Raw genomic sequence first — 26,312 nt, forward strand, 5'->3', positions numbered from 1 at the left:
ATCCCTATTTAGTGAATGAAGTTTCATCACTGTTTCTTTAAATCAATCAAGTTAAAAGTATTTCTTAATGAAAGAGAACAGCAGTCATGAAAGATCCCTTTAACAGGGATATCTTGCATTCAATCTTCTGTAAATACAAATCATTAATAGCTGAAAGTCAGGTGTTCACCAGTGTACCTTGGAGAGAGCATGCACCCACAGCCCAGTACAGTAAAAGAGAGAACGATTTGTTTTTGAAAAAGACTAAAATAAATAAGTAAAAATACCTGGAAAGAAGAGCTGTCAAGATTTTTGCATGATAATGGCTGTACAGGACAAGTGGATAAATGTAAATTAAAAGAACAATTTCAAAATCAGTATAAAAATTGCCTTAATCCTGTTGAACTAACTTCCTCTAGTCCAGAACTTAGAAACAGGTTATCTTGAGTCTGGTCAAGGGGATCTTTATTACTAAAAGTCATGGAAGGACTTTGAAATAGTGCATTATCAACTTCTTCAAGGTCCTGTAGTCCCTAACGCAAGAATTTCATTTTAGCCAGACCATGATGTTTTTGTCTCACTGACATTCCACAGTATCACTGATGACTCTGTTCTGTGTCTCCCTAGTTTGTACCTTTATGAATCAACATCTCTGTTTCCATTTTCAAAATGCCTATTTTGTGCAATATCTTTAGCATGCCATTTCAATTCTAATTCTCTTTGCTCATTTGATATTCCCATCCCCTCCTTTGTTCCGTTCCTGTTATTAAGTTGGAAAAATGTGATGTGCTTCAGTTTCTTCAGTTAAAGAAATTCCTGACCTATAGCTTTGAAAATATATTTCTTAAAAGTAAAAAATTATGTTCTGAAATTTTTTAGAATCTACCAATTAAAAAAAAATAATGGTCATAGTAACTTATATTTATTGGCTATTTTCTGTGATCCAAATAGAGTGCTACATTCTTTACGTAGGTGTCTCATTTATAGTCTGAAGTTTCTTAGTGGTGTCAGTATTGATCATGAGTACTAGTCTACCAGATATTAAATAGATAACTTTTCAGATCCTACTCCTTTTAAACAAAGGAACTCAGAGAGGACCTAGTGGAAACTGGTGATGATTTTGTAAGGCGCTATAGTCAAATAGCTGTGTGTGATGAAACTGTAAAGATTAATTCTAAACTTTCCACCCAACAAACCTTACATATTGTACATTGGAAATGTGCAACATTTATGTTGAAATATAAGTCAAGAGAATAGTCCTCACTTCCTGTTCTAGCTTTCATTCAGACATTCAATCCTGTGATTTCAGGCCATTTCAGTTATTTCACCCATCACTGTTCAATCTTAAGCTGTGGTGTTACATTTCCCAGGTCTTCTGGCATGCTTCAATTTTTCCATCTATTCCTCACCTCTCTTCTGTTTACTTTTACCCTAGTCACAGAATTATATTTCTCCACTAGCTTTTTCAACCAGCATATGATTTGGATACTCAAGTTCATTTTCTGTACCTTTCTTAACTATCTCAGTCCTGATTGCATTTTTTTCATCGTGTGTGGTAAAATATTAGCAGAAGCACCGATGTGTTTCTTTATGATAATAAATCTTTAAAGCGTCATCCGTTTTAAGAGACAGACTTCATTTATAGCCTAGTGAATTGAAATGAACTAAATCTTATGAGGCTCCATATCTTCTGGCTGAAGTGCCGTGTTACAATAGAAGGGCAAGCAAAGTCAGAGCCCACTGGAAATCATCAGTAAAATACGCAAAACCAGCGGAAGTTTCTGAGTTCAGAAGTAAGATCAGTGTGGAAGTTATGGAAATGATATTGCATAACTGTGGCTAAGATCATGTTGAAGTTATAGAAATGATATTGCATAACTGTGGCTAGGATCATGTTGGAGTTAAAAGGTCATAATCTCCACACCAAACGCTAGGCTGAAATATGCTTCTCTCCAAAGCTGCCGCTTGCAGTAGGAATAGCTATGGAACCTGGAGCCCTCCAGACCTCCAGACAGCCTTGTTTGAGGGAGTTCAGGTTACTCTTGCTGAAACTTCTCAATGTATGTATATGCAAACACATAGGCTCCTTAGGTCAAACTAGAGAAAGTCAAACTGGAAGAATTCATAATGATTTACAATAATAAAATTTGATTTTGAAGTAATGAATATATTTTCATAGCCATTGATTCAAACAATATCAAAAATGTATATGAATATGCTTTATAAGTATTTTCTTTACTTTGTGATAACTCTTAGCATGTTGCTCAACTAAAATATCATCATTAAAATATTTATCCATTACTAAGTTAAAGAATTTCCTCAAGTTACTCAGCTGGTCTTATGATTGTTTCCCCATGGGTAAATAATGATATATATATATCTAAAGTGTGATGTTTCTATCTAAAGCATAAAACATAGTATCTAAACACTCATACACATAGGCACACATGCACACAGCACTTTTTTAGAATGCCTCATTTTTTGCTGACTCAGTGGATCAAATTCACAAGATAAACTTGATGGAAACAAATTCTTTCATCCATGACTAAGGAACTCTGTTTAGTGTGATTTTTAAGTCTGTTTCTTCACCAGTTTTCCTTCTGTATGTTTTGATTTTGGAGCTTTTTGTTAAACAGGTAAGATTTTCACTTTGTGTATTCGCTAGCCTTCTAACCATATAAGATTTTGTTGTTGTTTAGTCCCTGAGTCGTGTCCAACTCTTTTCTGACCCCATGGACTGTAGCCCACCAGGCTTCTCTGTCCATGGGATTTCCCAGGCAAGAATACTGGAGTGGGTTTCCATTTCCTGCTCTAGGGGATCTTCACAACCCAGAAATCAAACCCACATCTCCTGCATTGGCAGGTGGATTCTTTACCACTGAGCTACCTAAGAAGCTCTATACAAGATATACATTCTATGAAACAAAACTTAAAAGTCTCAAGAATCAATTTTCCCTAAAGTCATTATAATACCTAAGTCAGAAGTTCAGGATATTTTTCTCCAGAATGTGTTGAGCTTCTCATATTACTGCTTGATTTTTAGCTGATTAGTTATTTTGTGTGATATCCTTCCTTGACTGTCTTACAGAATATGGCATTGATTGATCACTTTTAAATCTCTGTAGGGAAGCCAAATAGCAATTACATAGCAATTTTTAAATTTCTTATCTTTTAATTTGGTGAAAATTTTGATGTGTGCTTAGAAAATGTCTTCAAATTACAAGTTATTTTTAACTTACTTTCATGCTTTTGAGTAAAAATCTACTCAGTTTAGACAATTCTAATCAATAATGTTATCTAAGAGGATGATCAGTTACTGGCAATAGCTGGCATGTTACTGTTAATAACATTCCTACTACTTATAATTTGGTGACATATTTCAGCTTTAATGATAAATTATTTAATAGTTGCCAAAATGTGTTAATTAACTGATTTATTTTTCTCACGGAGTTTTTTTGAAGTCATGGTAAAGAATATTAGCCAAGTTGAACATCAAAATGTGATTAACTTGATTTTTTCAAAGCAAGAGTATAATATAAAACCAAGAGACAGTTCTCATTGCGCTTAGAGCCTTTTGCTTGGTTGGACATTAGGGGAGTGGGAGAAATTCTCACCTGGTATTATTAATTAAAATAAAAATTTACAAAACCCGACCACTCAGTAATGAATGAGTCATCTGTAAGCGCCAAGTAATGTGCTAAGTGGACACCTTCTATGATCCTGTCCTCCATTGCTTAAAATCTTCCAGCAGCTTCTTGGGAGACAGAAAATGAAACCCAGAATCTTAAGATACTCTGCATGGCCTAGGCAGTCTCCTGCCTCTTGGCCACTGTATCCTTCCTAGACCTCAGCAGGTAAAACAGCTACCCAGGGTCATCTTATCCTGTGGAGCTCGAGGCGTGATTTTATCATGCTTAAGTGCTTGGTTGGTATTTTGTTTCTCCGTGTCCCTCCTACCCCATTTCCCTGTGTCTCCACTCCCACTAGAGCGGAAACACCATGAGGGCAGGGGATCTGGACCTGCTGCTTGTCACTGTATCCCAACTGTGAAGAATATAGCAAAGCTCAGTATATTCACTGAACAGATGATCACCGTTTCTCGAAATACCCTTAGACAATAGATAGTTTTTTATATACAGGATAAATGTTTTCTGAAAACAACTCAGCTATTTAGGTGAGTCTCTGGAGTGTGGAATTCATTTGGTATAAATGAATGATATACTTTCCACTGTTCTTTTTTGATCACTGGAGATACTTAGGTAATTCTGAGTGAATCCAATGGCTAATCATTTTGAAAATAGGACAGAGTAGGTGTATCTACTAAGTCTCAATCAGTGCACTTAGGAAAACTTGTTCTCAACAGTAAACAATTTAAATAAATCAAACAGCAATATTCAATTCTCCTTTCTATATGTATGTATAGATGTATGCCTTTCTGATGTATGGCAAAACCAATACAATATTGTAAAGTAAAAAAATAATAATAATAAAATAAAAATAAACACATAACAGATTAAAAAAACTCAGTTGAAATTTTTTAAAAAAGAATTCAATGAAATTATTATGAAAATAGGATGTCACTGAAATTGATTTAGGAGAGTGGACAAAGTCTCTTTGTAAATTGACACTAATGTGGTGTTAAATGTAAAATTAAATATAAAATGTTCATCATTGCATTTATTTCTGTACTATTTTTGTGAAGATCAAGCTTAATACTGTACAGTGAAGTTTCCTTTGTGTTTTACTACTGAAGTATTAAGCATGACTTTTTATACTGTGTCTAAACTTTATCTATAGTAAATCAACATGTCTATCTTACTAGTTAAGTTACCTGTTATTATACATTTTTATGTGAGGTTATCTTTGCTTTTCTTATGAGAGTTACAGATGAAAGGAAAATTTTTTCTTAAAAAAATTATATGCTGTTATTTATTAGTATACTTCACTTCCTAATTTCTAATATAAATCTATCATTCTTGTACACACTCAATAGTTATATTAAAATCAACTCAAAGTTGAGATACAAGGTTTTATAATTCCTTAGAACAAAATGCTTAGAAAGAATTTAACATACACAGGAATGGAAGGAATGAGTAAGTCTGAGTTACTATTCATGGTGTCTGTGGTTAAAGATCAGCAAGTTCAAAAGAGTTAAGAATTTGGATGGGTGATTTACATTTCTGTCTTCTTTCTACCTGAGAAAGACAAAGGAAGAAAGAAGAGAGAGGATGTGTAAGAGGTCTCTGAAGTGTCCTTGGCAAAGGTACAGAGATACTCAAACACTTTCCACTAAAGTTAGGGTATAAAAAGAATGAACATCAGGTTCCTATTTAGAAGGTAGGATTGAGTGAGGCTTAGAAAGGTGATTCCTATACATAAATTTGAGACATTACAGACTAAAAAATGGTAATACCTTGAAAACCTATATTATGGACTGATTCAGTTTTTGAAAAGTAGAAAAGCTAACTGTTTGGATCCCCGTAGAACAAAACCAATTTAGTTCACGAGCTTTTCTGCATGTTTCAACAATACAGATAGTCTGTTGAGAGTGGGCATAGTTTTCTTTTGTGAGCTGGTGACTAGAATTTTAGTGTGTCTGCTAGGAAGCAGATAACCGGTCAGTTTGATGAGTCAAGAAAAAGCTACAGACTACTTGAAATGATAGTTCTGTTGTTACTCTGTGATACATTGGAATTAAATGGATTTTATGAGTATGAAAGTACTCTGTAAACTGTAAAACACCATACAAGTGAAATATGTAGGGTTTTTAAATTTAGTATTGAGTTATTAATTAACATTTTTAGTTTGAAATTCATTATTCATATTTAAGATGTGTATTTTGTGTGTGTATTTTCAGATAATCACAAGGACTGCTCTGGTGTTTCCTTACACCTCACACGCCTGCCGTAAGTACCTCGGTTATCCTAGCTGAGTGATAGCTGTTAAGATCTTCAAGAGCTTAAAAGTGGGAAATCCACTATGCTAGTTATCTACTTCTGTATAACAAATTATTCTAAACTTAGTGGCTTAAAACAGCAAGCATTTATTGTCCCGGTTGCCTGTGGCTAAGGGATTTGGGCACAGCTTAGCTGCGTGCTGGTTGTCTGACACAAAGGCCACAGTGAGAATCTCGGTCAGGGTCTCAGCCATCTGGAGACTCGACCGGGGCAGATTCACTTGCGGGCTGTCTCATGCTACTGTTGACAGAATTTGGATCCTTGCTAGCCATGGGCTGGAGAACCCCCCTCATTTCCTCCTCGTGTGGGCTCTAAACAGGGCAGATCCCAACATGGCTGCTGCTGCCTGCCCCTCACCATCAGCCAGGGGAAATGCAAGAGGGTGTCCAAGGTGGAAGCCAGAGCACTTCTGTTTTCTCATCTCAGAAGTTACGAATGTGTGTCCGATAGGTTGAGGAAGTGGTGACCACAGGTCTTCCTACTTTGAATCCAATGGACAAAAGAAAAATTACTGTTGCTATATTCTGTTTGTTAGAGATAACAAATTACTGGGTCAGCTTACTCAGCCCAACCTGCATCAAGGGAAGACGATTGAACAAGGGCAAGGATGTCAGAGCTGTGGGTCACTGGGAGCTCTATCGTTCGGGGTCCTCCAGAGAAAGTGAACCAGTAGAATGTATGAGAGAGAGAGAATGAAAGAGAAAGAGAAACTGAAATGTACCTTAAGGGATTGGCCCACACAGTTGTGAGATCTAGCAAGTCTAAAATATTCAAGGTAGGATGGAAGGTAGGAAATCCTGGCAGGAACTGATGTTGCAATCTTGGGTCCAAAAGCATAATCCCTTCCTCTTCTGAGAACCTCAGTCTTTTCTCTTAAGACACTCATCCACATTTTGGACCATAATCTGCTTTACCCAAAGTCAGTGGTTTAAATATTAATTACATCTTCAAAAATACCTTTATAACAACATCTGGGCTAGTGCTTGACCAAATATCTTGGCACTACAGCCTACTGACTTGACATATAACCACTTGACATGTTAACCACTATAGGAGCCATTTAGAGATTGGGCTTCCCAGATGGCACTAATGGTAAAGAACCCCCTGGCCAATGCAGGAGACTTATGAGATGCCAGTTCTACCCCTGGGTCAGGAAGATCCTCTGGAGGAGAGTATGGCAACCCACTCCAATATTCTTGCCTGGAGAATCTCATGGACAGAAGAGCCTGGCAGGCTACAGTCCATAGGGTCACAAAGAGTCAGACACAACTGAACTGACTTAGCACACACACACATGTAGAAACATTTACCATGCCACAAAAATGTGTATTCAGCTATTTGCCCAAGAAAATAAGTTAGTCTCAGGGAAAATATATATATTCTACCTCATTCCCCACATATTAGTTTAATTTCCACATGAATCATATTTTATAGATCAGTGAATTGAAGTATACCTTATTTTTCCAAGGCAGTTGTTTTGATGTTTTCCAATAGTTGAAATAAATGTTATTATTTTGTGCAGACAGCCTTTAATTGCTGGCATGTACCTTATGATGTCTGTTGACACTGTTATACCACCAGGAGGGAAAGGTGAGTAATGATCTTTTAGAATGTACCATTACCTCATTACCTACTCTTAAGGATGGATTTACAGAACATCTTTTATAAACACATGAAATGACCAATATTTTTGAGTCCCTGAAAAGTAAACCAGTTCTTTATTATCCTCAAAGTTAAAATAGGTTTTTGTGTTATTCCAAGCCAGCAGTTTATTATTTTCCGGTTTTATGCCAAGAATTGAGGTCTATAGGGAGGTAGTGAGTGATATAAATTTGAATATAATTCTTGAGTATTTTACAAATAAATCATCCATCCTTCAGATGCCAAAAAAAAGTTCTTATCATACCGTGGCATAAACTTATAGAGAATATCAGATTAAGAATCAAAAGCTAGCAAATCCAGTCTGAACATAGATTTGTAAAATGGGTATAATAGCTGATTTCTCCTAAATTTCAAAAAAAAAAACTATTAGAATGAGTATAATATTATTTATTACTGTAAATATCTTATTCTTTGGTGGGAGTGTCATAGTATTCATTTGTTCTTACTGGGGATCTGTTAAAGTTAATGACAAGTATGATCTTGTTACTTTTCACTGTCTAATTTTAAAAAGGCATTTATTGAAAACTCAACTATGCATTAGACTATAAGGAAGGAAAAGTATATGAAATGTTTCCTTCTCAACAGGAACTATCAATCTCATTATCTTAGGTGTTTGAAATAAATTTTTCAAAAATCCTTCTGTTCTAAAAATAAAAACCAATATTTAAGCTTTTTCAGCTGCATAAATTTCATGATGAAGGTATCAAATTAAGCCTGGGTTTTCACTGACAATGTATGTTGATTTGACTCTAGTCATTTTATGAGTGAAACAGAATATAAGGGGTTCTTAGCAACCCACTCCAGTACTCTTGCCTGAAAAGTCCCATGGACAGAGGAGCCTGTTAGGCTGCAGTCCATGGGGTCGCTAGGAGTTGAACACAACTGAGCGGCTTCACTTTCACTTTTCACTTTCGTGCATTGGAGATGGAAATGGCAACCCACTCCAGTGTTCTTGTCTGGAGAATCCCAGGGACGGGGAAGCCTGGTGGGCTGCCGTCTATGGGGTCGCACAGAGTCGGACAGGACTGAAGTGACTTAGCAGTAGCAGTAACTCATTTTAATAAGAAGCTGGCCTATAATAAGTGCTTAATACCTCTGAGTACATGAGTTTGTGTTTACTCAAAAACCCCATGTTTAACTGTTTGTGGATACTCTGTACATACTTTTAGTCAAGAATAGTGTTATTTTCCAGTTGAATAATGACTTTTTTCTGTGTTTTCATTTCTAACAGTGGTGAATTCTGATATTTCATGCCATTATAAAAAGTATCCAATGCATGTCTTTGCCTACAGAGTTCACACTCACCATTTAGGTAAGAACTTTACATAGTAAATGATATGCCACTGTGCTTGCTAATGCTCTAAATGTAAAATGTGTAGATTATATCTGACGTGAAATCTGTATCATCTGTTTCAGTGGAAGAGGTTTTGTGCAGTACCTTAAAATGCTGCATGTGTTTTCAACATATTATTTTCATTAAAATGCCGAGCATTCAGGTTTCTGAAAATATTTATATTTGATTTTGCAATAAGAAAACAAATAATGCGTTTTATCTGTCTAATACTTTATGCAATTATAATTTGTGTTCATTACAGGCAAGGTAGTCAGTGGATACAGAGTAAGAAATGGACAGTGGACCCTGATTGGACGCCAAAGCCCCCAACTGCCACAGGTGTGTGGAATCTAGTACAATTTTGAGAGAAAAAAATTATTAATCAGCAGGTAGTAATTTGTAAAGCCCTTATAGAGCCCTTGAGAATTTCTCTAGAATCTAAACATCTCTAAATCTACCTTTACTCTATGTCTAAGCTGTGTTTAACTTCTTTTTTTTAAATTGTTTCCAATTGGATGGGTTCCTTATCAGTTCTCTGAGTATTTCTAAGCAGGGTGGTGAAGCGTGTCTGTGAATGTGTGTGTATTCATCCTCTCAACCCAGGGTGCCCCAAGCCTCACGTTATTAAGCGTGAGCTTCTGGGTTTTGTTGATAGCTTTAATGAATCATTGTCTTTGTCTTCTTTGCAGGCCTTCTACCCAGTAGAGCACCCAGTGGATGTTAGTTTTGGTGACATACTGGCAGCAAGATGTGTGTTCACTGGTGAAGGGAGGACAGAAGTCACACACATTGGGTAGGACGCCACAGATTCCATTATTTAAAAATACTTTATTAGGACAAGGCGTGGTTATAAGTGACAGTTATCTTCATGAATGAATGGCGTATTTTTCCTCTATTATAAACAATTACAGCAAACCCTAGCATTTTATGATTTTGGGACTGATTGAGTTGGTCAAACTGCAGAACATGTGCTTAGTTTGTTCATAATTCCTATCTTCCTGCTTATTCAAGACCTTTAGGATCACACCTCTACATATTATAGTTGCCACAGGAGTATATATTACTTCCTGTATATCTTAATAAAGAAAAATGTAATGGTTATAATTTTTTTCTCAAGTGTCCTTTTGCCCTAGTTCAAATTTAGGTGAATATATAGGTTTTGCATATAATGAATATATAGGTTTTCCATTAATTACTCAGAACCAGGATTTTTTTTCCTACCTGTTAAAATCTTTATGTATTCATTATGAGAATGTTCAACTTTTAAGTAAGCTTCAAAATACTGAGCTGCTTTGAAATAAGTATATTTTATAACACCAAGTACATTTTTCTTTTTTTTCTTCCAAGTACATTTTTCAAAGCACTATGAACTCTTTCAAAAAGGGTTTGCCTAAATTAAAAATGAAAGATAAAGTCTCTTATCACGTTTTTAGAAAAGAACCAAGGAGCCTCCTTTCCATTTTAAACTAGGTTATAAAATATTTACTGACACCACCTAGAAAATGGAGCTTTAAACCATTTATCTTTTGATCAAAGAGGAGTTACAGAGAGTAGACATCTGAAAATATGCATTAGATGCACAGATGATTCTTATGATGACAACGCTAGCTATTGGTTGTTAGGGGATACAGAAAAGGTACCAAGGCAGGTGGATGAAAAAAAAAAGCATTTGAGATGGTAGAATAGGATTTTCTATGTCAGCCTGAAAGGATTTTTTTATTAATAAGCATCAATTTTGAGACTAATAATAAACAGAAAAAAGTTACCGATTTTTATTAAACAAGGCAATTTTAACAGATTTGCTTTTAGATGAATTTGCTAAATTTAAGACAGAGATGTGAGGAAAGCAATACAATTACTGAATTGCATAAAATGGTAACAAAAGGACTGACAAAGTAGATATAATAAGATTTGAAAAAGTCTAATCATTCACTTTACTAACAATCTAAATACATGAAGTGTAGTGTCTCTGGAACTTTATTTAAATGCCATTCGTTATTTTATTAACCTTTGAAATAAACAAAGGAGTAAAACAAGTCCCTTTAAACACATTCTTTGTATTAGTTTTCAAGTTCAAGTGTGAAATAAGTAGAATTTTTTTTTTTTTTTTTTTTTTTTGCTTAGAGGTACCTTTACAATTTGGGACGGTTTGTAACTTCTGCCAGATTCTATCTTTTGAGTATCCTCTGTGTAACAATATCAGCCATGGAAATTAATGACTTGTTATAGTACCAGGATGAGAGGCCAAAGTGATCTCTAGGGGCCTCTTTCAGTTTCATGAGTCCGAAATAATTCTAGTCTTTTTTTAAAGTGTACATTTTGCTTTAAAATAATACCTTAAAATGACTATACCAATCTATCTTTCTGTAAATGTCCTATGGGCTAAAGGAAATCCCACTTTGTAATATAAACAAAGTAGAAAGGAATTATCGGTAATTAACTTATGGGTCAATCTGTATTCTGAATATTTAATTTATACTAAGAAAGCAGGAAATTTTGGGTAAATTTAAATATGAATGAAACCCTCATAATAATGCATAGCATTCCTATAGCACTTAGTATGCTTTTCAGTAATAACAACAATGCATCCATTTTGTAAAATAAAGAATACCACCTCCATAGGGTACTATAGTATCACAATTGAGAATGTAACCAATAAAAAGAGAAAACTAGTCTATTTATAATGTGTTTTAAATTAAACGTGTTGTGTTTGCTCAATCATATCCGACTGTTTGCGACCTCATGAACTGTAGCCCACCAAGCTTCTCTGTCCATGGAATTCTTCAGGCAAGCATACTAGAGCAGGTTGCCATTTCCTACTCCAGGGGATCTTCTCAACCTAAGGATCGAACCCACGTCTCTTGCGTCTCCTGCATTGGCAGGCAGGTGGATTCTTTACCACTGCGCCCCTTGGGAAGCCCATTTTAAGTAAATGATACACTGTAAATCTCTCTCTCTTCTCTGTTCCCATCTAACCCCCAACCCACGTACACAAACATCACTCCCACTAGCACAGATTTGAGCCCTGAGCCTAAAGCATAACTTAAACACAAGTCTCACTTATCCAGAGGTCTTATGGGGCAAGAAGATGTCCCCTCCATGCGCTGGAAGAACAGTGGGCTCCCAGTTTTTAACCTGCTTGTTCTGTAGCCACCTGGAAACTAGGTTTACAGGAAAATTGTACCATCAGTGGCCTTACCAGTAAGATTTTCAGTTGAGTGATTCTTCTGCCCAGTCCTAGTTTAACTCTGCATTAAGCTAGAAATTTTAGAACTGGAGGAAGCTTAGGTAGAGCAATCAGAGTTAACTAATAAGAAATCGTTAAAAAATTCAGGGCAGTTTTTAACCAGAGGTTCAACTCAAAATACAACCATTAGAAACAAGTGAATTTAAGACAAAATATATCAATAAACTTAATGATAACATTTTAACCTAGATACCTATTTCTTTTTAAATATTAAATATGAGTAATATATCTTAGGCAAATTTCTCTAATGTATATATTAACAATATAGTACTAATTAACCTACACAGAAGCAATATTTTGTGCCTGACACTGCATTGTATATTTTATATTCAACATGAGGCTTCTCTTAGTTCATTTCAAATGATTAGTCAACTTTAAACATCCAAAACAAGAATTTAATTGAGTGAGCCAAATAAGCTAATTAAGTCAGTTAATTTGCCTAAAAGTATATATGTGAAAATTTAGAATTAATTCTTGAGAATTGGTAGGTAATATTTACCAATTTGATCAATTTTGTTGGGTCATATTTTTCATTTGGAAGATTTCATATACATTTGAGAAGGTCTAATAAATATTTGTAGTTACCAAGCACAACACTTTAATCAGCGTTTAAAGTATATTATATGCAAATAAAGTTATATGGTCAATAGCCTCTTAATATACAAGTTTTAGGGCTTCCCAGGTGGCGCTAGTGGTAAAGAATCTGCCTGCCAATGCAGGAAACAAGAGAGATATGGGTTGGCTCCCTGGGTCAGGAAGATCCCCTGTAGAAGGAAATGGCAACCAGCTCCAGTATTCTTGCCTGGAAAATCCCATGGACAAGAGCCTGGCGGACTACCGTCCACAAGTCACAAAGCGGCAGACACGACTGAGCCCGCGTGGGTGCATAGTAGTGTACAAGTTTTAAAGTACCAGGAAACCTTTTAAGGAACAATTCAGAGCTTTGCAAAATAACTTCTTTAAAGTTTCCCTATTTCTTTCCAAAATGAGTCTTTTACCATCATTGGCTACTTTCAAGTCTAGCATGGCACATGAAGGCATGTGCAGGGCTAGGGACGAGGGAGTCGCCAGAGTGGTGTGTCACTGTCTGAAATCTAGTCACGGTGTTCTACAGTATTTGGGATTTTATCATGGATGCGTTTCAGAATACTTGATACTTTCTTAAATGTCTACTACATATGTTTATAATATGAAATTATATATTTGTTTAAAACCCTGATAGATGGATAGATGAAAGAAAGAGAAACAGACATAAATATGAGAAATGCTGTAAATTGAGTTCATAATATTGACCTGATGTGGCAGTATAATGTATAGGGTAACAGGTTATGCTACCTATAATAAATTATAGGCATCTATTAAGACAAATGACTTATTCTTCATTCAACAGATAGTTATTGAGGACCTACTATTTTCAGGCTAACCACACACTGTCAGAATTAAAGCTAGCTGGTGTAAAAGAAGTAATTGTCACTTACGCACCTTATTATGCATGAAGAGGAGAGAAAAGCAGCCCTGTAGTTTGGGGATCTAGGTGATACCAACCGTCATCATTCAGGGAATCAACAGTGGTGATAGAGACTGTGGAAAGGGCCATTTGGTGGGGCCAGAGGAGCAGTCAGAACACGGTCCTCCTCCACACTCACTCACGTTAACAAGCTTGAGGTTGACAGAGTCGAATTGCATATGTTATTCTCTATGGAAAAGAAGGTGGATGTGTTACAATTCTTCGTTAGGAACATAGAAAGCAACTTGGCTTAAAGTCAGATCTTTTGAGTGAAAGAAAGATGAATGTCGAATAATATAGGCAAACTGTGTTGGCTGATACTAAGGATCATTTGAATCCTAACATGTTTAAGATATGATAGTTTCTCGGATTGGAGCACAAAGTTCCTTTGACTACAAGTTCAGTTATTGATGGAAAGAAAGAAAGTATGGCTTTTCTTTTCCTTCAGCTGTTTAATGAAATTTTCTTTGTGAAGATTCTTATTTAATCAGCTCAATATTGTATCACAGGGTCAGTGCCTCAAGTGAGCTATATTTGGTGAACTGATGAGGCAGTTTTACAAAATCGCACATGTTTAGAGATGAACATGGGCACAATATTCCCAAGTGGATAAAATATAGAAGGATCATTCCATGGGTTAATTGCAAGTTTCGTTTATTATTATATAAACCTATTTAGTTTTTTCCTTTCCTTAATTTGGGAAGGTTTCATTTCGCTTTCCTGCTCTGCACCATGATTTCAGGGTTTTCTGAACCAGGGCCACATCTTAAATTCCTTTTCCCTCATTTCTCTGTCTTAGTCTATATACCCTTTTCCTCATTTTGAATGGGGGAGGGCAGATAATATAATGAGAGGCTCCAGCTTATTACTTTGGCTCCAGCCCTTCCTTTTATAGCACATAACTTTCTGACCAACTCCTAACCTGCTAAAATATAATTCTTAGCAATGGTGTTTTGACGCATGAAGATACGTGTAGGGAACAGGTATTTTTTGGGGATTGCACGTCACTGTTTGCTTATATTTCATGGGAGAGGCATTTACCCTGACAGGTATCAGATTCGGAGGGTGAAAAGCCAAATTATTTTCAAAGCATAAACAGAGCTTCCCATGACCATTCCTGTGGTCTCTCAGGGGCTCTCCATTTTCAGAGCTTAGAGAAACCACATCCCTGTTTGGAAAAGATTTTTCTTCTTTTTTTCCCTTCCCTTGCTGATGTCATTACTGTTGCTATGGAGAGGAAATAAGTGTTGCGTGACATTGCTGGAAAAATCAACACTGACATGTTTCTGTACAGCAAATAGTCCATTTCAGAGCTTGTTTTTTATTAGTAGAGGCTTGCTAAAAATTATCAGAACCAGTACCAAAAAGGAAATGTTCCTTTGCCGGAACCACCTTGGTTTATAAAAGTTTTGCGATGGTGTACCTAAACATTTCCTTCCGAATAATAGAAAAGAGTATGAAACACACGATAACCCATGTGAAAAGAGGAAGAAGAAAACATGTTTTATAAACTATCAGGCATGATTTATATTATTTGAAACGTTTTTTCTTGGAAATGACCACCCCACTGTTTAAAAAATCTATTTTTAACCTTGAATTATTCAATTGTCTGGCACTACCCCATTCAGATCTGAGCTCTTGGACAAGATTAGGCCTGCTTTCCCTTTGTATCATTCCTCAGGCATTCTTTTCTTCCCTACTATAGAAATCAAGGTGCCAAGTCAGATATCAGAGATATGTTTATGATGTCCTAGTATCAACGCATGATTCTTGATTCATCTCACCCTCAGGAATAAGGCAGTAACCAAAAGCGAGATCCCGGACTCTCGTGGTTAAATGGAAAAAGCCATTTTAATATAAGCTTGTAAATAATATATATTTCTGTTGAACTGTTCTGAATTTTATTGTTATAAGTAAATAATTAAATTTCCCCATGAGAAAAATACTTTGCTTTATCAATGAATTTTAACAAATAGAAGAAGAACTAAAAAATAAAAGGCTTTAGAAGAGAAAAGAAAGCCTCTCGTTGCAATTAAAATGTCATTTCCATCTGTAGTATTTGGTGATATCCATGGAGTGACTGTGAAAGGATACTCCATTTTTAAGTGGAAAAATGCCATTGACAGTATGCTGTTGATGTTGAAAACTGTGATGGGTTTTAATGAAAGCTATAAAATAAATGCACAATATGTCCACCTTCGAGTCTACTGCTGGCAGGTTGACCAGTTACATTTTTCTTGCATGAAGAATGTGTTTTATGTGAATGACTAATCTGTTGTGTCTGTGGGTTTTTGTTTGTTTGTTTGATTGGTTGTTTTCTTTCTGTTTTGTTTTCTGCTTGCAGTGGCACGTCTAGTGATGAAATGTGCAACTTATACATTATGTATTACATGGAAGCCAAGCATGCAGTTTCTTTCATGACCTGTACACAGAATGTAGCTCCGGATATATTCAGAACCATACCAGCAGAGGCCAATATTCCAATTCCTGTGAAATCCGATATGGTTATGATGCATGGACATCACAAAGGTAAAACTGATGCTTAATTTAAAGCAACATATGTTTTTATATTTTTCATTTTCTTATGTGTTTTGCTTGACTATATGATTAATAGTTCAAATCATTCTCCTTCTGTCAGGCAGTTGCACGTGTTCACGCAATCTACTTCTCTCTTTTCCCCCTTTTCTCCTCTCCCTCCCCTCCTTTCCCTATCAAACAGTTAAAATGAAAACTCTCAGCTAGTGATGAAACAGATTCGTTTGGGACCAAGTCTGTAAATAAAGATCTTTCTTCATGTAGTTCGTGTTTCTAGTTTCCTCACTTCATTTTTCCCATAACCAGTAATGAATTATGTAATTTGTGAATTTCTATACCATGTTCTAAAGAGTGCCACCGTTTGTAGATGGAAATGGTTATCATCTCTGATCATACCTGACATTATCTGTTTAATGAGTCTCTTCAAGCTAAGAACAATTCTTGATTTATGAGGCATTACTAGCCTTAGTCTTTTTGAGCACCTTCTCAGAATTGTTCTTTAACTTACTGTTCATCTGCAAAATGGTCATAATTGTCATTTCTTCAGTTTAAAATTGCAAAACCCATACTTTTTTATTGGATGAACTATGATGAGACTTGACTGAGTATTACAAGTTCAGTCTTAATGCCAGAAAAACTCATCTCTTTCTATAGGAAATTTTATAAAAGAAGTTAACGTAGCAAGCAGATCATTTATTAAAATTCCAATATATTTAAAAAATGTTTGGGAACGCATATAAGAATTAAAGATTTTAAAATTAAAAAAATAAAAAACTAAAAAAAAATGTACTTTTACATGTTCTATAAAATATCCTAAGTTCAATTTAGAAAATAATATAAGCAGTTTTATTAGTGCATCTTCAAAATTCTGTATCATGTCTGTATCACTGCAGTGGTTGTTGACTCTGGTGTTAAGCCAGAGTCTGGCGCTTGGTAGTCATGATAGAGCTTTTGTGAATCAGGAGGGCATTTCTACCATATGAATTCTTAATACTATTGTTTTTATGAAACACAGGATCCTGAAAATATTTTTATGTTGATAGTATATTTCCAAAAAACTATGTACAGTATGTGATATATACTGTAAATTTATGCTCAGCTCTTTTGATCCCTTATAGAAACAGAGAACAAAGACAAGACTTCTTTACTACAGCAGCCCAAACAAGAAGAAGGAGGAGTGTTAGAACAGGGTATGTATGCTCCCTGCTATATAACTAGTCATATAAAAGTATTCACTATCCAAATAGGCAAACAAAATTTACAGTTACTGAGATATTTTAGGTCTTTGTTTATCAGCCTAATGCCTCCATATTACTGATTTTATATAATGTATAATTCAGGAGAAAATAATCAACTGTTACACTTTGGCTTTGACAATTCATTAATATGATTTAGTCCCATTAAATTTTTCTGTCTTTATTTTATCTTATTTAATATTGGCACTTTTATATAGAGTGCAGTAAGTGCAGATATAATCATTAGAAACAATTAGTGGGCTGCTTTTGAAACCTTATGACCTTTAACATTTAAATTCTTATATGTTTTGTATGGTTGTGTCCATTTGCTATATTTGAGGTTCAAGAAAAAAAGAAATTGAGTTAAACCGTATCTTGCCTCTCTTTTAAGTCGTTCTTCTCTCCCAGGTAAGGTAGGAGGGATTATCATCTTAAGCAATTGTTGTTTTGGGTTAAGTTGCCATCTGATGAGTTAAGAAGGCTACATTCTTCCTCTGTTCTATTTACTTAAAGTGGTAATATTTGATGTTGTAAGTTGTATACTGCATGTGCTGGCACTGGAAATTTATTCTCCCAAATCTTACTTTCTTGCAGTTGTTTCGGAGATAGTACTTTGTGTTATGTTATGCTGAAGTATGTTATCAAGTCGTTTTTGGCCTAGATGTAATATATTTTAAAACACTAGTTTAATGTTAATGCAAACACACTTCTAATGACAACATAAAGTATATAGGAAATGGGATTTTTCCACTAGCAGTTATAGAAATTTGTGACTCTTTGGATATTGAGAACCACTATAGGAATTATTCAAAATGTATTTTATTAGGTCTAGGTCAAAGATAACCCACTCCAGTGTTCTTGCCTGGGGGGATGGGGGAGCCCAGTGGGCTGCCGTCTCTGGGGTTGCATAGAGTCGGACACGACTGAAGCGACTTAGCAGCAGCAGCAGCAGCAGGTCAAAGATACACTTATAACAAATGTACTATACGCTAATAATATCACACAAATAGCATTGCAAAATTAAAAACTCAGGCTTTTTAAAGAAAAAAAATGCATTCTGAAAGGGGAGTAGGGTAAACTGTAACATAAAAATTTTGAAATTATACAGAGTATGTTCCATAACATCTCATTCTAGCAAAGTGACCTAAAAACTTAGCTCAAAGTTGTTTCTATTTTGTATTAAATAAAAAAAGGAGATGACTTTATACTAAATAATTTATGCTAAATTATTTAGCATATGAACTCAATAGTTCATACTGAACTATTGAGTATGACTTAAAATAACCAAGTTTATCAATGCTCTGTATATATTTTGTAAGGAAATCAATAATTGTAGCCTAAACATAGTAGTTTTAAGTGTTTACTCTGTCCAGAAATTTAATCAGACTTAAAATGAATTATTTTGACATTGCACACACTGTTTGAACTGTATGTCTTTGAAAGAATTGGAGTCATCTTAGAACACATTTCCGAACAGCAACATATTGGTAGAGTAAGGAATGAGACTCCCATTTAGTCCAGTCAGCTTGTAAAATATTTCAGTCAAAACTGAGACTGGACTGTGTTTTCTTTTTGAAGTTGAGTTGATCAAGGAAAACTTTGAAACCCCTGAAAGATTAGAAACCTAGAGGTCTTATTAACAGAGTAACCTTAAATATTAGATTTAACCAGTTCTTTTCAAACAATAAGATTTCAGGAGGTGCCATATATGCCTAGAAACCAAATGCTATGATATACTTTTATATATTGCTGTTTGTTTACCCTTTTGAGTTTGATAGCATATACATATAATATTAAGAAGTTTAAATACATGCTTATTATATTTATATTGGGCTTTATACCCAATATAGTCTAAATGGTTTCAGAGAAGAATTCTAAGGATACATAAATTATTTTCCTGTAGTTGCCATTTTATTCTACTTATGAATAAAAATGCTATTAAGTTATTTAACTTGGGAGGAAGAAACCATTAGGCTGACTCAGTTCATACTGCAGGTAAAAAGCTATGGTATTTATATGTTGAAATTAGTGGGTCCATCAGAATGTCACCTCCTAGATTATGTGAAGACAAATACTTCACCAAAAGCCATTTCAGTGGCCAATGTAGCCTCTCTATTCTTCTGCTGGTCTTTGGGGGATCACCAGCCTGAAGACAATTTAAAGAGAAATATAGAAATATTTCAAATGTCTATTTGTACACATCATCCATTTGATTCACTAATGAGATCAATCTATCTCCTTGCAATACACAGGGCAAATCTACTCATTACTGAGAGAGTGCCCTATTTTTCTCAGAGATGTTTGTTTGCACAAAATATCTATTTGTATTCATTCCCTGGGGTGTTAAATTGACCAAGTAGCTGATAGGAGGGCTCTAATTATTCAAATAAATTACACCATGTAGGCTGATTTTAAAAGAAAGTCCTCAGACTTAACCCTTTACCTTATTTTGGTGTTCTGGCTGGAACAATTTATGTTCAAATACTCCTCCTAGTTGTATTGATTCTTTCAATATTTTAAATCTCTGATAAATAAAAGTCCTGAGTTATTTCAGTTGTGCTAGCCATAAACTAACAGACAGCATTGATGTTGGTCACATGGATATAAAACTCCCACTGGAAATATAACAGTTAAGGAGCAGGAAAGAAAAGACCCAAAACATTAGAGGACATGTACCCAAAGGCAAGCTCTGAACCCATCAATGGCTAAATAGAGAAAGTCCTACCTGGATAGTGCAAACAACTTTTTTTCCTGCTTCCTGTCTTAATACGTTGGCAAAGCAGACAGAAAGATAAAGGTCATGATATATAATCTTAAATGCTATGTTGGAAAGAACGGATGACCTTTATTGAGGTAGTAAAAAAAAAGAGGAGGGGTGAGACAGAGAAATACTCATATGCCATAGGCTGCAAAAAAGAACTGTACCCATGCCAGAAATGGACAGGAAGTGGTAAGTACCCCCAGCATGGAGAGAAAACAAAAAAAATCAAAGCAAACCAATAATCTATTTAACACATGTTTATCTAATACTGTTTCCCCAGGAAAAATATAATATTTTGTTTTCTTTGAAATTCTAATCACTAAGAATGTTAGCTATTAATTTTTGCCAGAATATTCATCCTGGTTAGAAATTAACTAACAAGGTTGCAAGTTTGAAAGCGACATCTGAGCTGTGTGAATCCTTGTAGAGTTGCCCAGCCTGCTGCAGGATCCTTGTCTGCCTTTGCTCTCTCTTGAACAGAATTTTGACCAAAGGCAAATGTATCTCAGACTCCATCTCGAAAGGTATAATTATGGAAACACCAGAGGAACCTCATTATATGCACATCTTTATCTATCAGGTTGTCCTGGATCATGCAACAGTGGAAAACATTTTAATGAGGCTTTAATTAAATCTGCAGGGATTTTTTAAAATAATGTTATTTGGCTCGGGGCTGGTGAACTGGGATGACCCAGAGGGTTGGTATGGGGAGGGAACTGGGAGGGGGCTTCAGGATGGGGAACATGTGTACACCCATGGCGGATTCATGTTGATGTATGGCAAAAGCAATACAATATTGTAGTAATTAGCCTCCAATTAAAATAAATTTATATTTAAAAAATTAAATAATAAATTAAATAGAGGTAAGGGATCCTTAAGGGTACTTTCAAGTATACCTAAAATTTATATGTCAACTGTAGATTTGCCACACTCAGTAAGTTTTTATTCCTGTCTATATACATTTGAATGATATTGCTACATACATGGAAAATACATTTATTGAAACTTTATGTAGATATGTTCATTCCATGTGATACTCCTTGTGTAAAGTGTGGACAAACTGCTTTAATTTTACTGGCTCTGCAAATGTAGTAGAAGTATGATCTCAGTCAAGTTACTTTACATATCTGCGCTGCAGTTTCCTTATCTATAAAATGGCAGTAAATAACTGACTAAAACCTCAAAGTATAGTCAATCAAATAAAATTGTGTGTGCAAAAAAAATGTAGATTAAAAAAATAAAATAAAAATCATATTCATTATAGAAGATATGGAAATTATAGAAAGGTATAAAGAAGTAAATAAAAATCATCCATAATCCCTAGAAATATGGATGTATATGTACACCCTGTATGTGAATTATGTATTATACATATGTACATACATTATTTTTGAAATATTTAGATCATAATGTATGCAGATTTTTCTATCTTCTTTTTAAAATACTGTATCTTATGTATTTCTTCCAACTATAAAAAGTATTGGCATGCGTGACTTTCAGTGGTTGCATAATATATGTAAATTCGTGCCCATAGTGCTTAAAAAATAGCCATTGTCCATAGGTAAGCTTATGTGAATGAGTGAATGCAGAAAAGCACTAAGGGATATTCAAAACAAACGAAAATGTCACCATGCCTTGAAAATGTTAGTGAAGAATTCCCTGTGTATGTAATAAGGACAATGAGCTAAACAATAAAACCCAATTAGTGATTCTGGGTGGAGGAAATGAATCCTAGATTGTACAGAGTGAGAAAGGTGTTGAGATTTTCCAGAGCAGACACATACAAATGTATTCCTTCCTTGTATGTTCCAGTTGGCGCTTTTAGAAAACTGAGGCATGTTGTTTCCTCTTTTTTCTTATGCATTATGATTCTTTTCATAAACGTTCTCTATACCAAAGGTACAGCCTGAACCTTCTGGCAATATTGTTTATGCAGGGAACGTGGGCTGAAACTAAGAAGAATGCCAGCTGTTAGGAATTCTGAATTTTGAGTGTTTCTCTCCTTTAACATTCAAAACATAGTATTGAAACTTACATTGATTGTATTGATTGTATTGGGAAGATTTTAGGCCTTAAAAAGAAACTCAAGGCAGAATTGAAAGTCAAATCTACAATAGTGGTGTGTCCTTCTTATAGTACATTATTCTCCGGACAGCATTTCTTTTTCAGCAGAAAGAGCCTTTAGTGTGTTTTATTCAGTTTGCTCCAAACCCTTCTCATTGTAGTCTTCATGCCCTCATATAATCAATCTTTCTACTCAAAGGTCAGCTTGGGCTTCTGTATTCCCAAGGCAGGAGGAATATGACAAAAATGCAATTTGTAGAGGGAGACCAGTCCATGGCCCCAGACAGTTAAAGGTCTTCAGACACCTTCTGTGAAGCAGAATAATTTCACAGTGGTTTTATGCTAACAAAAATGAATTACCATTGGCATGTTTTATCAAACAAGCAGAATCAAGGGAACAAGGTTGCAAGTTAAAAAGACAATAGTGTGCTGTGAAGCTTATTAAAGGAACAGTTGATACACCATTTATGAGAAGAGTGAAATACAGGCTGGGCTTAGTGGTTAAAATTTAATTCCTTTGTTGTTCAAAATAGGACCCTCCTTTCATTCCCTAATAAAGTCCCAATGATTTTAGTAGCATCTTCTTAGGTAATCCCGAGCATTCTCAAAGCAGTTTGCTGTTTTAAGGAAAAAACGAGTCTTGTTTCTCTTTCCAGTCACTAAAAATTTATTGGTTTGTTATGATATATGAGCAGCTCGCAAATTTTTATTTATTGAACTCATCTATCAAATGCAATTTTAAATACCCCCCAAGGCTCTGGGACGCTGAGCGGATGCTCTTTTGCATTGGTTTCCTAATAACAGAATAAGCAGATGTGGATAATCGTTTGTAACCTAGTTGGCGTTTCCAACATAGATCAGTGTGTATGGCGGTCACAAAAGGCATCTCCTAACTTCTCTTTTTATATTTGTCTTATTTTCCTAAAAAAACAAAAACAAGGTAAAAAGCCCCTTTCTGCTTCTGATCGTTTCACAATCAGATGAATCCTATAGAAGGAAAATGTAATAAAGTTGACTTCACCTGTGATCCTTGAGCTAGTTGCCATGATCTTGTGTTTTATGTCTCTGAGGCTAGGAGGACAGATATTGTGGGTTCAGTTCAGTCGCTCAGTCGTGTCCGACTCTCGCGACCCCATGAACCAAAGCACACCAGGCCTCCCTGTCTATCACCAACTCCCAGAGTCCACCCAAACCCATGTCCATTGAGTCAGTGATACCATCCAACCATCATCCTCTGTCATCCCCTTCTCCTCCTGCCCCCAATCCCTTCAGCATCCGGGTCTTTTCCAATGAGTCAGCTCTTCACATCAGGTGGCCAAAGTATTGGAGTTTCAGCTTCAACATCAATCCTTCCAATGAACACCCAGGACTGATTTCCTTTAGGATGGACGGGTTGGATCTCCTTGTAGTCCAAGGGACCCTCAAGAGTCTTCTCCAACACCACAGTTCAAAAGCATGAATTCTTCGGTGCTCAGCTTTCTTTATAGTCCAACTCTCGCATCCATACATGACCACTGGAAAAACCATAGCCTTGACTCGATGGACCTTCGTTGACAAAGTAATGTTTCTGCTTTTTACTATGCTGTCTAGTTTGGTCATAACTTTCCTTCCAAGGAGTAAGCGTCTTTTAATTTCATGGCTGCAGTCACTATCTGTGGGTTAGAAATAAGTAAACAGTCAGTAAGCCAAATCACCTTTAACCAAAAGGGAAAGTGTCAGCTCTGCCTGAGTCATAAACCAAGATATGAAACTCTAAAAAGAAATGCTTTCATTTATCATTCCTTGTATCCCTCTTATTACAGTTGTTGTTGCATGGTTATAATCTCATTAGCTTAGTTACTTGGCATATTTTGTTAAATTGCTAATGAATATCCTATTTATTCTCCATGTACCATAGAAATCACAGAGCAATAAGCAGTAACAAGAACTGTTTGTTTTAGGTAATGAAGTACTAGTGATTTCTGTGGAAAATGGGAGTTTATATTCTGAAAGATTACCAAGAGATTCTTGATCATTTTAAAAATAATAAAATGCCTGCCAGAATTAAGATTCTATGTGTCTAAAAGTAGGGGCACTTATTTTTTAATCCAATCATCTTAAAATATTTTTTTTAAGTATGGGGTAGTTTTAAAAAGGATGTTTCTCTCTCGTTTACTGTGATCTCACCGTATTTCTCAAAGTAAACCAGAGAAGTTTCCATGCTGGTGGAAGGGAATAGTGAGTGGTCCCAGCTAAATAGAAGAATGTCTGTTGAGCTGTGAAATAGTTAATGCGAGCAAACCGCTAACAGACTTGGAGTTTACCTGGCAGTGCTTTAGATTTCCTTGCATTGTGCTGCATAGTTTCCTGACGCATTAGCTGCTCCTTCTCTTGTGTTTCCCAAACATCGAACCCACTTAGACAAAGGACTGAAAGACCTAGAGCCTTTCTGCATTTCTTAAGATAAGAATCAAAGTTTGAAGTGAGGAGAAGAAGGAAATGGAACTCGCTGCAGTCTAAAATCATCGAGGAAATATTTTTTATCTTTACTAATGCAGTAGCCAGAGTGGCATTTTTAAAACATTATTCATTCCAGAATCATTTATTGAATATCTGCTGTGATGGGAACAGTACTAACCACTGGAAATATGATAATGAATAAGAAATGAGAGGGTTTTTTTTAAATATAAAATCATGTTTGTAGCTTGCCACTTGTCCCTTCTCAGATAATTTAAATGTACAAAAAAGTTTTTTAGAATACCTTAGAGAATTTTATTATACGTGTAAGATATATTGCCAGTGGTAAGTGAAAATTATTAAAAAGAATAAAAATAGAAAACTCATACTTTCTGAAACCAAAAACCAGTCATTATTCTTTAAGCCAGCATTGTGCAAATCACTGTAGTATATGTATGTATTGATTAATTTATTAGAGTCTTATACAGTTGTAAGAAAAAGACAAGGTAGGATAGGACAGAAAATTAACTTCTTCAATTAGAGAATAAATCTTGAGCACCTATTCTCAGAAGACTACTACTTTAGAAAGAAACAGATTAATATGGTAGGATTGACAGGTCTGAGGTGAATTCACAGAGAAGAGTTTGGCTGCTGCAGAACAGATAGGGGAACCTGGATCCAGTACCCTTAAAAGGCAGGCCCCTCGGCCAGGCTGTCTCCTTCAAAGCCCAGTTCAGCATCCTACAGCAGTGCGCCTTAGTACCGTGCCATTGGTTTCCTCATCTGAAATGAGTACTTCATGGAGGCTAAATGTATTCTGTAGTATGAAGTACCTGGTAAAGTGACCTGGTCATGCTAAGCTCTCAAAAAATATTAGCTGTTACTACTATTACTGTCTTTTGCAGTTTATAAAGTACTTCCTCATATGTTATCTCTGTCAGGAGTAAGTAGGGTAATTATACATCCCAGTTTTTCTAGGACCAGTTTATGGCTAGAATAAATATTAATAACACCCCTTTCTTTCTCAAATGTGTCCCAGTTGGAAATTAAATTATATGGTCCCCTTAGCAGCGGGACCCAGAGTAGAGTTAGGAAATACTGTCCTGAAACACATTGGTTGACAGAGCTGAGGAAAAGGATTCATAACCAGGGAGTATCGAGGGGAGGCAGGCTACCTTCAATCATAAGTCATTTGCACAAACATAGAGCATTTTTAATACCAAGTCCAAACAGATTTTTCTGTCGAAGGCAGGCTTGAGGATTTGCCCTGAAGAATAAAGGGTAGAGTCTTTCAACATGACAGTTACAGGGTGATAAGCATCTCAGATGAGTAATTGTGGTAGGGAGGGAAAAGGTGATGTTGACATACAGCATCAGTGAATCAAATGACTTCGTGATTCACTGGTGAGAGAAGAATGAATCTAGTTTTCTGGATTGATTGTCCTAAAACATGGTTTAATACTGAGACACTATTTTTTTTAAATGTTAAGTATGGGAAGAAGAGGAAGAGCTCTTGTTTGGTCCTGTTGAGTTCAAAGTCACATTGAAGTGGATATTCAATCCAAGTGGAAATTTCCAGATGACAGTTTTATATAC

General features: G+C 35.6%; 1 protein-coding gene across 46 annotated transcripts in view; it reads left to right on the forward strand.

The window, feature by feature from the left end:
* Positions 1–26,312, forward strand: part of PAM (peptidylglycine alpha-amidating monooxygenase) — a 323,041-nt gene that overhangs the window by 237,679 nt on the left and 59,050 nt on the right. For all 46 annotated transcript variants that reach the window (XM_069590225.1, XM_069590236.1, XM_069590190.1 and 43 more), the window contains 7 exons: positions 5,837–5,885; positions 7,459–7,526; positions 8,830–8,910; positions 9,194–9,270; positions 9,621–9,724; positions 16,030–16,214; positions 17,339–17,410. In XM_069590225.1, coding sequence (XP_069446326.1) covers positions 5,837–5,885; positions 7,459–7,526; positions 8,830–8,910; positions 9,194–9,270; positions 9,621–9,724; positions 16,030–16,214; positions 17,339–17,410 — 636 coding nt within the window. The remainder of the gene's footprint in view (positions 1–5,836; positions 5,886–7,458; positions 7,527–8,829; positions 8,911–9,193; positions 9,271–9,620; positions 9,725–16,029; positions 16,215–17,338; positions 17,411–26,312) is intronic.

Source organism: Ovis canadensis, chromosome 5 (assembly GCF_042477335.2).
Source record: "Ovis canadensis isolate MfBH-ARS-UI-01 breed Bighorn chromosome 5, ARS-UI_OviCan_v2, whole genome shotgun sequence".
NCBI classification, from domain to species: domain Eukaryota; kingdom Metazoa; phylum Chordata; class Mammalia; order Artiodactyla; family Bovidae; genus Ovis; species Ovis canadensis.